This window comes from Sorex fumeus, unplaced genomic scaffold (genome assembly GCF_029834395.1).
Source record: "Sorex fumeus unplaced genomic scaffold, SorFum_2.1 ptg000050l, whole genome shotgun sequence".
Taxonomy (NCBI): Eukaryota; Metazoa; Chordata; class Mammalia; order Eulipotyphla; family Soricidae; genus Sorex; species Sorex fumeus.
Window position 1 is genome coordinate 1,795,039 of NW_026606107.1, and position 18,214 is coordinate 1,813,252.

Here is an 18,214-nt window from a genome sequence, read left to right on the forward strand (position 1 = left end):
TCCAAGGACAGTAGAAACAAGGGCCAAGAAGACTGGTCCATTGTTGGAAGCTTGTCACAAGAAGTGGGACAGTAGGATAGAGAAGAGACCACTATGACAATTATGCTTGAAAACGATCTCTCTGGACAAGAATTGAGTGCTGAGAATAGGTAAAAGTATATACATGATAACCTGTCAGTACCTGTATTGCAAACCATAATTCTTAGAAGGGGGAAGAGGAGAAGTCCTTGTCATAGAGGCAGGCTGGAGTGGGGGTGAGGAATGGGAATGGTGGTGGGGTGGGAGGGAAACTGCGGACACTGGTGGTGGGAAATGTACACTGGTGAAGGGATGGGTATTGTAGCATCCTATGACTGAAATCCAATCATGAACAACTTTGTAACTGTGTATCTCATGGTGATTCAATAAAAAAATTAATTGGGAGGTATCTTATTACCTAACTCTACTATGAAGCTATAGTAATCAAACATCATGATAGTAGAATAAGGATAGACTCTGACTCATGGTTTAGAATCTAGTATCTGAAGACAAATCCCTAGATCTATGATCAACTAATTTTCCATAAACAAGCTGGGTACAAGAAGCAGGGTAAAGATAGTCTCTCCAGCAGATGGTGCTGGGAAAACATGGTAATGTGTACAATAATGAAGCTTGATTCATATCTCACACCTTACACAAAGGTCAGCTCAAAGTGGATCAAAGACCTTGAGATCAAACCAGAATTCATAAAATATATTGAGGAAATATCAGCATAATGTTCAAAGATTTGGACCTTAAAGGTGTTTGCAAATATGATTCAACTGGCAAAGGCAACAGATAAATGGGACTGCACCAAATTTAGTATCTGTGTGGCAAAAGAAATATGGATAAAATTAAAAGACAGCATGTAGGGTGCTTCCTTACACACATGACCAACTCAGGTTTGATACCTTGTGTGCCGGATGGTCCCCTGTGGCACTTTAGCATTGATCTCTGAGTGAATAGAGGAGTAAATCCTGAGCACTGTGGGATGTTGTGCAAAAACAAAATTAAAAAAGTTTCAGCTTGTGCATTCTTTCAGAAGAGAGGAATTGCCAAAAAGTCATTGAAATGAGAAAAATTCCCTAGTTGAAGAGTTGCTAGAAAGCTAAAAGTTATTATTTATCCAATAAAGTCTTGCTTAGCAGCTGGTTCTTCAAATGGTCATTACTTCTGCCCACCCAAGTGCTTATTACCCACTGTGTGGTTAGGCAATGTGTTTAATCTCAAGATTTTGGAGTGGGTGGGAAGGTGCACCAAGCAGTACTTGGGGAACTGCATCTGCAAGGGAACTAATCTGGATTCCCACGTGCATATACGTGCTCTAGCACTTTGCACTATACACCCCACCCCAACTTCAAGATAAAAAATTGTTTTACTTTATAGTCTAGTTAATTTTTCCCCATACATTTTTTTGCGTTTCTTTGGGTCACACCCGGTGATGCACAGGGGTTACTCCTGGCTCTGCACTCAAGAATTACTCCTGGCAGTGCTCAGGGGACCATATGGTAAGCTGGGAATTGAACCCGGGTCGACCGTGTGCAAGGCAAATACCCTACTCGTTGTGTTATTGCTCCAGCCCCTATTTTTATATATATTTGTGTATATATATAGCTGTATGAAGTATTGAGAGAAAAATGACTCATTATTAATGGCTAAATCTTCTTTTCTCCCCCTCTCATTCTGGGAAATCTTTGCATTTTCATTACTGACATCTCTTGTATTTAGTGTACTTTTATTATTTTAATTTTTTTGGCTTTTGGGCCATACACAGTGGTGCTCATATTCCTGGCTCTCTGCTCACTGATCACTTGAGGAGAGGCTCAAGGTACCATATGGGATGCCAGGGATTGAATCCGAGTTGGCTATGCAAGGCAGTCACCCTACCCACTGTATTATGGTTCTGACCTATACTGTACCTTTCTTGTGATTTCTGAAGTCACACTAAAAGACAGAAATAGTAATTAATAACTGATTTAATAAAGTAGGGTTTAGACCTACTTGTTTGTGGTTTTTGTTTGTTTTTTGTTTGCAGGTCTTCGCCTAAGTTCACGCAAGGCAAATTCTTCATTCCTTGTTCCCTTAAGCTTCATCCCCTGCCTGTAGATGGTTTTTCTTTCTTTTTTTTAAATGTTACACCCAGAGGTATTCATGGCTTATACCTGGCTCCGTGTTCACTCATAGCTAGGCTCAGGTGCTAGATACAGACTATCTGTGATCATATGTGGTGCCAGTGATTGAACCTGGGTCAGCCACATGCAAGGCAAATGCCCTACTCACTAATACCCCATATCCTGTATGTGTTTTTTGGTTTATTTTGGGGAGTGCCACTTCCCACTTGGTGTTCAGGATACTATGCAGTCCCAGGACCCTAACATCCAGAACATAATACTAAGAGATGTATTTCCTAAAGAAATAGAAAGTAAGATTTAAAATAAACATTAATTTGGAAGAGATTGTTCATTTTACATAAGGTGTCTTTTTAAAATTCAAATAAATTCATTTTAGGATTCCTTTAGGGCTATTCCAAATAAGTGTTTGTTGTAAAGATTAGGTGGAATATAGGCCTAACAGGTTGAGTGTTATGCCTAGCATATTTGAATGAACATGCTAATGTAATTGTCAGTGATTAACAAATTGTATTATATATACCCTTCATATCAACCCATGATGTTAGGATGTACTCATATAATCTAGCCATAAACATTGGATTCTGGGACTGGAGAGATAGTACCATGGGTAGGGCACTTCCTTTGTATGCAGCCAATCTGGGTTTGATTCCTGACACCACAACTTGTCCCTGGACCCTGTTAGGGGACCTGAACACTGGTCCAGGAATTAGCCCTGAGAACCAGCCCCAAGCCATTTCAGAGCAATTATTACTGATTTAGGATTAAAAGTCCAGCTGATTAATCCTACGAATCTTTTTGTGTGTGTGTTTTTAGCTTTTGGGGGCACACCCAGCAATGCACAGGGGTTACTCCTGGCTTATGCACTCAGGAATTATTCCTGGTGGTGCTCGGGGGGCCCTATGGGATGCTGGGAATCGAACCTGTTTTGGCCGCGTGCAAAGCAAACACCCTATCCGCTGTGCTATCACTCTAGCCCCAATCATATGAATCTGTTAAGGCAAGTGAAATACTGAAAAATTATTCAAAATCATCATAAACAATTTCTGCCAGAAGTTTTGTACTGATTTTGGCCTTTGTTTTATAAGATATCCTGCAGAGATCTGTAGTTTGATTTGGTAGCAACCATTATGCTGATGAATTGTAGTCCTTTACCTGAGAATCTAAAGCAACCAGTGCTGGCACAGGTGTGGCGAGAAAGGGACCCTCCTTCACTGCTGGTGGGAATGCCAACTGGTTCAGCCCTTTTGGAAAACAGTATGGACGATTCTCAAAAAATTAGAAATTGAACTCCCATTTGACCCAGCAATACCGAAATGACTCAGAAAGAGAGGGATAGACATATAAAGGTTGCATTCATCTGGGGAACATAAAGTAACAAAATAGGAGACTAACACCCAAGAATGGCCGAGATTAGTACCAGGAATTTTACTCCATGGCTTAGAGGCCAGCCACACATGCCTAGGGGAAAAGGGAGCTCAGATAGAGAAGGGAACACCAAATAAAGGGTGTTAGGAGGATCCTCCCAGGATGGGAGAAGCATGCTGAAAGTAGACTATAGACCAAACATGATTATCACCCATTGCCTCTTTTGCAAACCACAACACCCAACAAGAGAGAGAGAACAAAAGGGAATGCCCTGCCACAGAGGCACGGTGGGATGGGGGGGGGACAGGGGGTGGGAGGGATACTGGGATTTGTGGTGGTAGGAAATGGGCACTGGTGGAGGGATGGGTATTTGATCATTGCATAATTGAAACCCAAGCACAAAAAATTGTAAGTCTACAACTGTACCTCATGATGTCTTACTAATAAAAATTAAAAAAAGAATATCCTTAAAGTTATTTTATTCAAACTCTTCATTTCTCTTTAGGCAATTACCTAGTCATTTAGTAACACCTTTGTGAGATATAAGAATGATCACATGCTGAGTTTTTGGATCTGTTTTCTGATAATTCATTCTATTTGCCATTTTGTTGTAACAAGCAATATAAAGTACATTTGTGCCTGCCTGCTAAGGGACAGGCTGTGTGGTTGGGTGGGAAAATTGGGACATTGGTGGACTGAAGGTCACACTGGTGGTGGAATTGTTGTTGCAACACTGGATGCCTGAAGGCCTGAAACAGCTGTCTTATGAACTTTGTAAATCACAGTGTTTAAAATTTTAAAAACTTAATTTTTTATCATGCAATTTGAGATAATTTTGGGAAATAGTAATATTGTGGAGGGGAGGGGAAATGATTTCACTTCTTGGGTTACTCAAGTTGTGTCTCTCTTTCTCTCTCTCTCTCTCTCTCTCTCTCTCTCTCTCTCTCTCTCTCTATATATATATATTCTAAGACCTTAATTTGAACATGTTTTACCAGAAGTGGTCAGCAGAGGGAGTCAGAGGAGTATTTTGGTAACAGTTGCTTTTTTTTTTCCATGAACTCAAAACAAGTGATGGTTCAAACCCTGGACGACCCTCCATACGAACTGGAGAACCAATTTATATTGCGTGTACCTTTGGTAAGAAACCCCTGTACCTCAGACTTTTATTCAGTGCATGAGTATAAGTTCTGCTCAGTTCTATAGTATTTCTACTTAAAATACAATAATAAAACTGACACTTTTTTCTTAGGAACCATGATCTATTAAACCATTCTATCTTAGTGTGTACTCTTTTAGCATGATTCTTTGTTTTGTCTATATTACATATAATGTGGATTGACTTCCTGATATACACTTGTGACAATGATGAATTTGGTCACTTATCAAGATAAGACTTTTCTAAGTTCCTTTCCATCACCTCAAAGTCAGTGAGAATAACAGCCCTGTGTCCTTCAAACTAATCACGATGCAAAGTGGTTGAAGATTTACACTTAAGTGTGACACTCTACACAGTTTTAGAATCTCTTTCCCCAGTGATACCTGAGTTCAAGTAATATTTAGTCTAAAAGCTATATTTAGGATGGGATTCTGAAAAGCATTTTCCCAACAATGAGGGTTAATTAATGTAATCAGCAAATTACCTTTCCTTAGCAACTACAACTAAAAGGCCCTAATGAGGGGCAGGAACAGAGCTAGAAGAAGGAATTAACAGTAAATACTAAAGAAGAGCAATGAGAGTGGAATCAGCTTCAGCTTAATTTGTTCAATGCTTGGCATTGTTATAAAGGTTTGGGAAGTTTTTTATTGAATCACAATGAGATACACAGTTACAAAATTGCTCATGGTTGGGTTTCAGTCATACAATGTTCCAACACCAGTCCTTTCACCAGTGTACATTTCCCACCACCAATATCCCAATTTCTCTCCTGCCCCCCCACCTGCCTCTATGGCAGACACTTTTCTCTCTCAGCCTCTCTTTCACACACTTTCTCTCTCGCTCTCTCCCTCCTCTCTCTTTCTTTTTGGGCCATATGACTTGCAATACAGATACTGAAAGGTTACCAGGTATATCCCTTTACTTATTTTCAAAACTCAATTCCTGTCCAAAATGATCATTTCTATCTGTTGTCACACTGGTTTCTGCTCTATTCTAACTGCCCTTTGCCCCGCAGATACTCTCGTCGCGAGCTTCCAACCATTGACTAGTCCTTCTGGGAAGGTTTGGGAAGTTTAAGGGGCTGGAGAGATAGTACAGCAGGTAGGGCTCTTGCACTGCATGCAGCAGACCTGGGTTCAATCCCTGGTATCCCATATTATCCCCTGAGCACTGCAAGGAGTAATTCCTGAGTGCAGAGTCAGGAGTAACCCCTGAGCATCACTGAGTGTCATTCAAAATCAAACAAATAAAAAAATTAAAATAAACATTTGGGAACGTTAAGGTTTTATTCTAAGGGAAAACTGTTTCAGACATATCTGCTCTATTGTTTGCTAAGTAGACAATCGTCCTGATTTTTCAGTTTACCTCCATTTTAGGAATATGCCTGCGCTGTAAAAGAGATAGCACATTCCAGAAATGTCTCCACAAAAAATAAACTAAGAATTGACTTAACTCGTAAGTATTTAATATGTATTTACTATTTATAGGACTGTAAATTATTAAGAGATTACTATGTAATAGGCATTATACTAAGATTTTAAAAAGTGACAAAATATTTGATAACTTCCTTAATGGACTTAAAGACTTAAGTCATTGCTATCTCCTTCTTTTTGGTACTTGTACTGAAACCCAGAGTCTCAAACATGCATAACATGGTCTGTACCACTGAGCTAAAGCCCTGGCTGGCCCACTCCTATGTGTGTGTATGTATGTATGCTGCCTCTGCCTGAACCTAGGGAATCAAACATGCAAGGCATGTGTTCTACATTGAACCACATTCTTGGGCCACAGCTCATGTTTTAAGAGGAATGGAAGTAATATTTATTAAATTTGAGGTAATTGTCATAATGCACATAAAGAACTTGGGATCAACTTTGAGGTTTTAATACTGAAGATTACCTTATACATACAAGCTTTGTGATTTTTAAGCACCTATAGGGAATGATATATGAGTAGACTGTTCTTTGTTTAAAAAGGTGATATGTCTTTATCTCTTAAATAAATTATTTATGGGGCCAGAGAGATAGTAAAGAATTAAAGCACTTGCCTTGCTTGCAGCAGACCCCAGTTTGATCCTTGGTAGTGCATATGGTACCTCGAGGACCACCAGGAGTGACCCCTAAGCACAGAGTCAGGAGTAAACCTTAAGCACTTTTAGGTGCATCTCTAAACCAAATTAATAAATACAATATGTTCTTTAGTACAGAGAAGTATATAAGGAATATTAAAATTGGTCCATAGTCACCATTCCAGTAGTCGTTATTGAAAAATATTTTAAAAAGTAGTAAATGTTCATGATTAGAAAATTCAAATAAGACAGAAACATTCAAAAGAAGTGAAAATCTCTTTCATAGTGCTCAACCTCACTGCCAAAGATAAATAATAATAACCTTCCCTCTTTGTGTTCCTTACAGACAAAATTCAAACCTTGAAAACACACAATGACATGACTGAATGCTTCTAAGTGCCAAAATGAATTAATTTAACTTCCTTCCTTCCTTCCTTCCTTCCTTCCTTCCTTCCTTCCTTCCTTTCCTTCGCACCCAGCTGTGGTCAGGGCTTACTCCTGCCTCTGTGCTCCAGGCAAGCTCCTTACCTGTTCTACTATTTCTTTGGCCCCTGTAGTTTGATTTTAAAGATGAGAATGAAACATTTACTATTTTATCAGCATATCAGTTCACAGCCATTACCAAGAAACTTAGCTACATTTGGTCATATGCATAACTCTGCCTTCTTTTCTCTGTGAACTGCATACGCAACTTTAGCATTCTGAGAAATAGGTTTGTTTTGTGGAAGGACTAGCTTGTCCCACATAAATCTTCATTATGCATACACAGGAGACTTAAGAGTACATGGAGAGATAGTACAGCAGGTAAGGTACTTGCTTTGCATGTTGCCGATCTCGGTTTGATCTCTGTTACCCATATTGTCTCCTGAGCCCACCAGAAGTGATCCCTGAGTGCAGAGCCTGAGTACTGCAGAATGTATCTCTACAAAACAAAACAAAACAAAAAACAAACCAAAAGATGAAACAGTACTATACATTAGAAAGATATCACGTTTAATTTTATTTCTACTTCTCTTTAGCAGGTAGAAATTATGCAGCTGTTGAGGTAGAAGATGTCTCACTAACTGCTAGACTGGTTAATTTGCCTTGTATTATTGGAAGCTTGAAAACTTTAGATAGAAAAACCTTTTATAAAACAGCAGACATTTCTCAGGTATGTATGGTATTACAGAGTTTTCATCTTCAAGTTCTCACATCCTTCAAAGACTTGCCTTTGGGGCTAGATTGATAATATAGTGGGGGTTTTTTTGCCTTGCAAGTGGCCAACCCAGGTTCTGTCTCTAGCATCCCATATGATCTCTTGAACCCACCAGTAGTAATTCCTGAGTTCAGAGCCATGAGTAAGTCCTAAGAACTTCCAGGTGTGGCCCCAAAACAAAAGATTTGCCTTGCAACTGGTCCTTTTTTATTTTAGTGCTCCTTTCTACTTGGCATACAGTTGCTGCTATCATTTCTCATTTCCAGATCAATTGCACAGGAATACAATGTTAAGTTTCAGTTTGGTGTTTGATTTATAAAATTCACCACTTTATTTATCCAAATGACATTTAGAGTCCCCTGGTTGCACCTTATGGTGGCTTTCACTATTGGTGGCTTTCACTATTTGAAACATATAAACATCTGAGGTCTTCTGAACTTTCTTCGAAAGCATATGCTGTTAACCTATGGGGTTTTGTATTGGTTCTTACTCATTATCTTTTTTTTTTTGCTTTTTGGGTCACACCTGGCGATGCACAGGAGTTACTCCTGGCTCTGCACTAAGGAATTATTTCTTGCTGTGCTCGGGGGACCATATGGGATGCTGGGAATCAAACCTGGGTTGGCCGCGTGCAAGGCAAATGCCCTACCCGCTGTGCTATCACTCCATTCCCTTAATCATTATCTTTATGGTTATTTCTTGTTTCTTTTCTAAATAAAAATGCTAAAGTATAACTGTTTTCAACACAGTCCTGCAATGGTAAGCACTTCAGCCTAAAATAAAATAAAAATCAACAAAATTCAAAGTCCATATACACACAGAGAGAATGAATATCAAAGTATGTAGCAATTAATTTTCTGGAAATGCCAAGTAGCATTATCTTTACCTCTGTGTTCCAGGGTTTTAAGTGATAAGAATGATCATGATTTATGACTAGCCCTAAATTTATTTCCATATTCAACATCTTTGTCTGTGTTAAGTATAGATGCTTGTGTGCACTGGTCACATTGATACCCGCTCTTCTTCGGAAAAATCAACTTCCTCTGATGATCTGAAAACAATCGTGAGAAATGAAAGGGTGAAATCAAAACGTTCTGCCTGGAAGCATGGCAGTAAGTCACCAGATGTTGCTCATTCTGGCTATCTACATTATCTGCAGAATCCTAATTACTTCTGAGCCATGTTCTGTCACCACAACTAGGTGTTTGGTTCATTAGGCAGTCAGACACACTGTTTTATGGACAAACCTGGTGGTTCTTTAGGTCACGAATACTAACTCCAGGTTCACGGTGTCATCCCCAATGGTGCCAGGGATTGAACTTCATGCATGCACGTATTTGCCCAGACAGTTGAACTATTTCTCCTTCGCCCTAAGCCAAACACTCTTTTTTTGTTTGTTTTTTTTTGTGGGGGGGGTCACACTCGGCGATACACAGGGATTACTCCCAGCTTTTGCACTCAGGAATTACTCCTGGCGGTGCTCGGGGGACCATATGGGCTGGGAATCAAACCCGGGTTGGCCGCATGCAAGGCAAATGCCTTACCCGCTGTACTATCACTCCAACCCCAAGCCAAACACTCTTAAGTGAACAAGTCATGTTATGAATCATTTTCTGTTTCTTTCCTCTTTTGGGGCCACACCCGGCGATGCACAGGGGTTACTCCTGGTGAATACACTCAGGAATTACTCCTGGCAGTGCTCGGGGGACCATATGGGATGCTAGGAATGGAACCTAGGTTGGCCACGTGCAAGGCTAACGCCCTACCCGCTGGGCTCCAGCCCCGAACTATTTTCTTATAGAACCACCATTCTCCTTATCAGATTCAGATAAATATGTGATTACTACCAGTCATATTTACATTTCACTATGTTCAATTTATTCTAGTTGCTCCACCACTTAAGAACGTCAGAAAGAAAAGGTTCAGAAAAATAAGGAAAAAGGTGAGATTCATGGTATTTTTGTGTCTATTGGGTTGTCTGGAAGAGGAATTGGGAGGGAAAGAGAGCAGTCAATTAGGATTAATATGATCATTCATTACATGTTTAACAAACATTAGTTTATTATAAGCTAAGTAAGCTAGGTTAAATCTGACTCTTGTGGTTGTGAATCTTATAGACGTGTCATAAATTTGAAACTTTCACTCATGTTTTTAGTTTTTGATTGCAAGATAAAGATTCCGTTGTTGGTTTACTTTCGTTTTTCTTGGTGGTGCTAGGAATTGGACCCAGGGCCTCAAACATTCAAGGTGAATACTCTACCACTGAACAACATGCCAGCCCTGCAAGATACAGTTCTAAAGTGAACCCATCCAGAATCTGAGGACTGTGAATTGTGATTATAGTTTGAATTTCACCTTAGAATTGTGGAAGCCATGGGCAAGCTGCAAGAGTACTGGTTTATTTTGTTTGGTTTATTTTTAATATTAAACTTAAATATTTTGGGGCAAAGAATTGTAGATTTACATGCAGTTGTAATTAGTAAGAGAGGGTTGTGGCGATAATTCATGAGTTAGGGCACATCCTTTGGCTGTGCCTGACCAGGATTCAATTTCTAGTACCACATGACTTCTCACGCACCACTGGGTGCAGCTCTGGGTGCTAAGAACACTGCCAGGGTGACCCTGGTGCTTCTCAGTACAAGCACTGAATTCTCAGGCTGTATCATTAAACTTCTCTCCTGGTTGGCTGATAGCCAAGAGTCGCCTCTCGATCCACTGAAAATGGACTTCGGAAGAAGTCCCAAAAAATAAGTAAATAAGGAATGCTGTGTACTCTTTACTCTCTTGCCACATTGTAACTTTTTGTCAAAACTATAGTTCAATGGACACAAACAAAAAATGACATTATTACAGCTCACCAACCAATTTAAATTTTTTCAGTTTAGTTGTACTCCTGTGTATGTACACCATGTGTACACATTTATGGCTTTTTAGTTCTATGAAGCTTTATCCCGTGTATATGTTCAGGTGTCTACCTACATCCTTGTTTCCAGAACTGGGAAATATGGCCTTTGGGGCTTGTTGAACCAATTTAGTGGTCTTGGGGATTGCTTTATATTTATTCTCTTTAAAAGAGAAGATTTATAGCCGGATGCTGAAGTTCTTATTTTTTTTTCTGTAAAGGGGGCAATAGGTCAAATAATGTTAGAACTCTGACACAGTTAAAATACTGAACAGTTGAATCACTATAAGGATCCCTTGTATTGCTCTTTTATATAGTCACACCCACCATCTTCCTACTCTACACCTGCAATCTCTAACTCCTGTCATTTATATATTCTCTATCTGTATATCTTTGTCATTTTGAGGATGTCGTAAATGGAATAATATAATATATAATTTAACACTGACCTTTATTTACACTTGACATAATTCCCTTAAGATCTATGAAAGTATGGGGATGGAGTGATAGTACAGCAGGTAGGGTGTTTGCTTTGCACGCGGCCAACCCGGGTTTGATTCCTAGCATCCCATGTGGTCCCCTGAGTACTGCCAGGAGTGATTCCTGAGTACAGAGCCAGGAATAACCCCTGTGCATCGTCAGGTGTGACCAGAAAAGCAAAAAAAAATTTATGAAAGTTTTCCCTTTTTTGCTTTTTTGAATCACACCTAGCAACACTCAGGGGTTACTCCAGGCATTGTGCTCAGGAATTACTTCTGGCAGTGCTTGGGGGACCATGTGGAATGCTGGGGATTGAACACGGGTCAACCACATCCACGGCAAACACCGTATTCACTGTACTTTCATTCTGCGCCATGTGAAAGTTTTCCCACATATCAATAGTACTTTCCTTTTTGTGGTTAAGTAGTATTCCTGGTTATGAATATACCACAGCTTAGCTTTTCACCCATTGAAAGACATCTGGAGTATTTCTAGTTTGGGGTTATTATAAATAAAGCTTTGAGCAACTTTCTTGTTTTGGGTGCCAGCCCAGTGTTACTCCAGGCTTACTCCTCAGTCTGGGAGGTTCAAGTGACCATATTGGGTGCCAGGGATTGAACCTGCATCAACCACATAAAAGACAAGTGCTTTACCAGCTGTAGTATTTCTCCAGCCCTACTGAGCCTGATTTTTTTCATGTGAATCTATCTAATTATTTCTTTTAGGTAAATGATGAGGAATACAATTTTTAGTTCATATCACAATTGAATATTTGGTTTTTAATAAGACAATTACCATGCTCTTTTCTAGAGGTATTGCCCCATTTTTCATTCCCACCAGCAGTATATGTGGGATCTGATTGTGAGTTCTAATTTCTCTACATCCTTACCAGCTTTATGTCATCACTAATATTTTAAAAAATTAGCTATTATTATTTTTTAAAATTTTTATTAGTGAAACTCGTGAGGTACAGTTGTAGATTTACAAATTTTTGTGCTTGGGTTTCAATTATACAATGATCGAATACCCATCCCTCCACCAGTGCCCATTCTCTACCACCACTGATCCCAATATCCCTCCCTCCCACCCCCCATCCCATCCTGCCTCTGTGGCAGGGCATTCCCCCTTGTTCTCTCTCTCCTTTTGGGTGCTGTGGCTTGCAGAAGAGGCATTGAGTGGCAATCATGTTTGGTCTAGAGTCTACTTTCAGCACGCATCTCCCATCCTGGGAGGATCCTCCCAAAACCCTTTAAAAATTAGTCATTATTTTTGATGTGACTAATCTCACTCTGATCTTAGTTTGTATTTCTCTTATGACTAATGATATTGAACATCTCATGTTCTTGTTTCCCATCTATACATAGAGACATTATAATATTCACTTAATGATATGTTTTTCATGACTTTTTGCCCATTTTCTCCCCCCACTGTTTTAAAAGTGGGTTTGTCATTACTTTACAAACTGTGGAATTTCAGGGACATACAGTAATACCTCTCTATATGTATAGGTTTCCCTGAACTAAACACCAAGCTCCAGTGCTGTCCCTCAACTAATATGACCCCTCTAATTATGGCTTGGAGGCAAGCCATCCCTTTTTCCTTCTGGTAACAATTATAATTTTCAGCAAGTCTAGACTTCTTGGTTTTTGCAAGTTTCCTTGATTTACTTCTATCTATCTATCTATCTATCTATCTATCTATCTATCTAGTGAAACCATTTAGTTATTCTTTAATTTGCTTACTCATTTCACTTAGCATAACTACCTCAAGATCCAACACTTTTCATAAGTCACAATTTTATAATTTTTAAAGCTAGAGTAATATTTTATGCAGTATATATACCACAGCTTCTTTAACTATTATCTGTTAATGGGCATTTAGGTTGATTTTGCATTTTCGTTATTGTAAATAATGCTGTTTTGAACTTAGCAATGTGAATTTCTTTTCTTTTTCTTACTTTTATTGAGGTATTGGATTAAGGTATAATTGACAATACTGTTAATTATACTTATTTTGCATACATTATTTCAACACCGTACCCATCACCAGAATGTCTGTTCCTCTCCACCAGTGTCCCAAAGGCTTCTCAGCCAATCTCCTCCCATGTAAGCTCAATTCTATAGACAAAAATCTTCAGTTATGATTATTTTGGTCATCTGTTCCCTTACATTGTTTCTTTATATCCCACATATTAGTGCTCTTTTAATTTTTTCCCTTAAATTTTTATTAGTGAAACACCATGAGGTACAGTTGTAGACTTACAAATTTTTGTGCTTGGGTTTCAGTTATACAATGATCGAATACCCATCCCTCCACCAGTGCCCATTCTCCACCACCACCAATCCCAGTATCCCTCCCACCCCCATCCCACCATCCTACCCTACCTCTGTAGCAGAGCATTCCCTTTTGTTATCTCTCTCCTTTTGAGTGCTGTGGTTAAGTTTTTTTTATTGAATCACTGTGAGATAGACCTTATCTACCCTCAACCCCACACACTCTTGTGGTTAGTTCCAACCATTGACCAGTCCTCCTAACTCCTGTTTTCCCTGGCCATGGATATTAGTCATCGACTATATATATTTTATATACCACAAATGAATGCAGTCATTCTCCTTCTGACTCATTTCATAAGTGATTTTTTAAATTGTAGAGATAGTGATAGACATCTACACACATATAGATAACTAAAGCTAAACTCATGAAATTCCACAAAATTGAAAATTAATGACAAGTTGATGAATTTTTTTCAAAATGTATCTTTCTCTTTTTATTTGTACATAAATTTACAAAAGATATGAATGATTTTATGTTCACCATCACGACCATCCTGTTATTTGTCGATTGCCTCGAGCAGGCCCCAGTAACGTCTCCTTCGTCCTAGCCCTGAGATTTTTTAAAAAAGTGCCATATTCAAGGCTCTTTCAGAGTTAGGAGAATGAGACCCATCATTGTTACTGGTATTTGGCATATTGGGTACGCCACGGGGAGTTTGCCAGACTCTGCCATGTGGGCAGGTTACATTCGGTAGCCTGCCAGTTTGTCCAAAGTAGAAATGAGATAATAAGATGTCTAGCTTCTGGGAGCTGGGTTTTATAGTCTTTGAGTCTTGGCCATTGATGGGATTACACGGCATCAGGGGGCCAGTTGGTGGGTGTGACCTCCGCCTACTGGAATTTGGAGGATCTGGGTGGAGGATGCTCAGCCCCAATCCGAGTAGGCTTGGAGATCTCAGTCCCGGGACCCGCATGCCTTTGTTCCTCTGCCGGTACCTTCATGTGTGCGGAGAGTGGTCTCAGCATGGTGGTGGCTGGTTCTGGAGGTCTTCGGCTGCAGGAACCCTGGTCGGGGCGGGGAGGGAAACTCAACCCACTCCCCTCCAAGGGGCCCTGGCGAGGACAGCCAGGGCCAGAGGGATAGTACGATGGGTAGGGTTGTTGCACATGGCCTACCTGGATATGATTCCTGACATCCCCTATCTAGTTTGCTGAGCCTTCCAGATGTGATCCCTGAGCACAGAGCCAGGAGTAAGCCCCAAGCACAGCCAAATACGGGCTTCCCCAAAATTAATTAAACAAGTGAAGTTTACATGAAATAGATAAATCCTTCAAGTGTACACTATAGTGAGAGTGAGGACAGGAGAATTAAGAAAAATTTAAGGGAAAATCTGAATAGACCCATAAAGGTATAAAAATGTGTTTTATCCTCAAAAGAAAATATTGGATTCATGTTAGAAAATAGAGTGTCTGCTTAAGTATATGCATTAATAATAACTTGTAATAAAAATCTCTATGGGTGTAATGCAATCACCTCAATACATGTAGCACATTCAATATACATGACACATTAATTATTGGAAAAGTATAAAATCCCTCAGCAAACTAAGATTAAACAAACCTTCCTTAGTCTAGAAAGGCAACCATAAGCATCACGAGTGAATATCACACTCAGTGGCAAAGTGCTGAGAAGTTTGTCTTGTCTTTTTCAAAAGCTCTTTTAACGTTTCTTGCAAAAGTAGGTTCAAGGCTATAAATTCTCTAAGATATTGCCTATCTACGAAGCTCTGTATAGTTCCTTCAAATATGAATGATAATCTAGCTATATAGAGTATTGTCCCTGTAGTGTTCATTTCATTGAGTTTTTGTATTATATCTCTCCGTTTTTTTTATGGCTGATGGAGTCTCATTTGATAGATTCATTGTGAGTCTATGGGCTTTTCTTTTTATATAAGTTCTTTCAGATCCTTATTTTTGTTTTGGGCCACACCCATCTGTGCTTGTTCCCTCTAGCTGTGTGGAGCCTCCTCTTTTTAAAAAAATCATTCTTATTTTTAATTAACTTTTCTGTTGTTTCAAATTCTTTTTTTTCTTTTTTCGTTCTTCCAAACTTTTTTTTATTTCCTTTTAGATCTCTTTCCAAATTAGTGTATTCATATCCTTTGAATTAATAAAAAACGGGTGGGGGTTGCTGGGTGATAGTACATTGGTTAGGGTGCATGCCTGGCAAGCAAGCTCTGAATCCAGGTTCAATTCCTGGAACCACACAGTCCTATAAGTATTGCTGAGTGTAGCCTTTGAGACCCCCCCCCCCCAAATATGACTACTGTGGCCCTGGATGTCTCCAGCACCATCAGAATGGTCCAATTATCCCTGGCACAGCAGAGCTCAACCTGCAACACATCTTGTGCTGAACTGGCACCTAGTAGATCACTGGTTGGGTTCCCTGACTTCCTTGAGCACCACTTGGGAGCCCACCACCACCAAAACATAACCTAAGTAGTGATAGTTCTGGATCATACAGTAGTTGCTTTTTCATTTGGGGGAGGATTCATTCTATCATTTTCCATAGAGATTGCATCCAATTACTTCACCACCAATAGTGAGCAGGGTTCCTTTTGTTTTCACATCCTTGCCAGAATTTTTTAAATGTTTTTTGTTTTAGTTTTTGGGCCATACCTGGCAGTGCTCAGGGCTTACTCCTGGCTCAGAGCTCAGGTATCACTCATGGTGGGCTCGGGAGATTATATGGGGTGCCAGAGATCAAACCCGGGTTGACCACATGCAAGACAAATGTTCTACATACTGTACTGTACTGTACTGTACTGTAATACCCACTGTCCTACCCAGTGTACCCACTGATAATTTTTGCTCATTTTTAAAAATAATAACTAATTCTCACAGGTTTGAGATGATATCTAATATGGCTATGCTTTGAAAAATTTCAAGTGATATTGAACATTTTTACATGTGTGGGCCATCTGCATATCTTCTTTGAAGAAGTGTCCTATTAAGTTTTTTTGTTCATATTTTGGACTGGACTCTTTGCTTTTTGTTGTTATCCGTGTTAATTTCTTTCTGTGGGGGCTTCTAAGCTGCATTTGGGGTGGAGGTCCAGGACCTTGCTATTGATTCTCAGCCAGCCAAGTGTAGTTTATGCTATGGCCTGAGGATAAAGTGCTACTCTTGCCTTCTGGTGCCTCAGACTACCAAGGTAATCCTGGTGGTGCTTAGGAGCAACCAGCCTATACCCAGTGGTGCTTTAGATGCCATATGGTTACAAGGATTGAACTTGGATTGGGTGCATAACAGGTATGAGTCTTCTTTAATTAAAAAAGTTAAACAACAGTAATTTACAAAGTTATTGATAGTTGAGTTTTAGGCATATAACACCAGTCCCACGACCATGGTAAATTCCCTCCACCAGTGTTCCCAGACTCCCTCCTGCCCCTTGTGCCCCTCCTGCCACCTTGACAGGCACATTTCAAAGTTCAGTGGTTGGAGCTTAGATCTTATGTTTTCAGTACTTTTAAGTCTGTCTCTGTCACTGTCACTGTCCTGTCACTGTCCTCCTGTTGTTCATCGATTTGCTAGAGCGGGCCTAGTAACATCTCCATTGTGAGACTTGTTGTTACTGTGTTTGGTATATGGAATACGTCACAGGGAGCTTGCCAGGCTCGGATATATAGCTATACCACTCTCCCCCATCACTGACATAACTAAAGCCCTGACCCCTGTTACCTCATTACTTCCTTTTCTTTTCTTCCTTCTACCCTTTATTTCTTTCCTCTCTGACCTTCTCTTCCCTGTACTCTTGGGTTGAGGGTGATCTAGGCAACCCCCCTTATTACATTACACTTCCTTGTCCAGTTTTGAGTCTTAATCCCTGTTCTGTTTTCTAGCTGCAAGATGTGTGAATTCATTGATTATTTTGGATATCAATTCTTTGACACATGTGTGTTCAAATATTGTCTCCCGATTTCTATGCTGTCTTTTTGATGGTAGTTTCATTGTCTGTGGATAAACTTAAATTTTCTGTATTCCATTTATTTATTCTTGTTTTTGTTTGCCTTGTTCATGGAGTCCCCAAATACATGTGGAGGACCTAGAGTGTATCATCTGTTTTTTTTTCTTACGTATTTTATGGCTTCGTAAAATATCAGACCCAATGTCCAAATCTTGAGACCATTTCCTGTTAATTTCTGTGTAGCACTGTAGCACTGTCCTCCCATTGTTCATCGATTTGCTCGAGCGGGCCCAGTAATGTCTCCATTGAGAGACTCGTTGTTACTGTGTTTGGCATATTGAATACGTCACGGGAAGCTTGCCAGGCTTTGTCGTGCGGGCGAGATACTCTTGGTGGCTTTGTGGGCTCTCCGAGAGGGGCAGAGGAGTCGAACCGGGGTCGGTCATGTTGGCCACGTACAAGGCAAACACCCTACCTGCTGTGCTATCTCTCCAGCCCAATTTCTGTGTATGATATTAAATAGTGATCTAGTTTTCTTTTTAAAAATGTCTGTCCAGTTTTTATAGCATTGCTTGTTGAAGAGATGTTCCTTTTTCGGTTGTATGGACTTGACTTCTTTGTCATAAATTAAAGGCCCACGTATACGTGAATT

At 39.8% G+C, this 18,214-nt stretch overlaps 1 protein-coding gene across 1 annotated transcript in view; it reads left to right on the plus strand.

The window, feature by feature from the left end:
• Positions 1-4,589: 4,589 nt before the first annotated feature.
• The window catches only part of TAF7L (TATA-box binding protein associated factor 7 like), a 30,740-nt gene continuing 17,115 nt past the window's right edge, over positions 4,590-18,214 (plus strand). The window contains exons 1-5 of the mRNA XM_056124131.1: positions 4,590-4,655; positions 6,051-6,129; positions 7,762-7,895; positions 8,926-9,052; positions 9,827-9,882. Coding sequence (XP_055980106.1) covers positions 4,590-4,655; positions 6,051-6,129; positions 7,762-7,895; positions 8,926-9,052; positions 9,827-9,882 — 462 coding nt within the window. The remainder of the gene's footprint in view (positions 4,656-6,050; positions 6,130-7,761; positions 7,896-8,925; positions 9,053-9,826; positions 9,883-18,214) is intronic.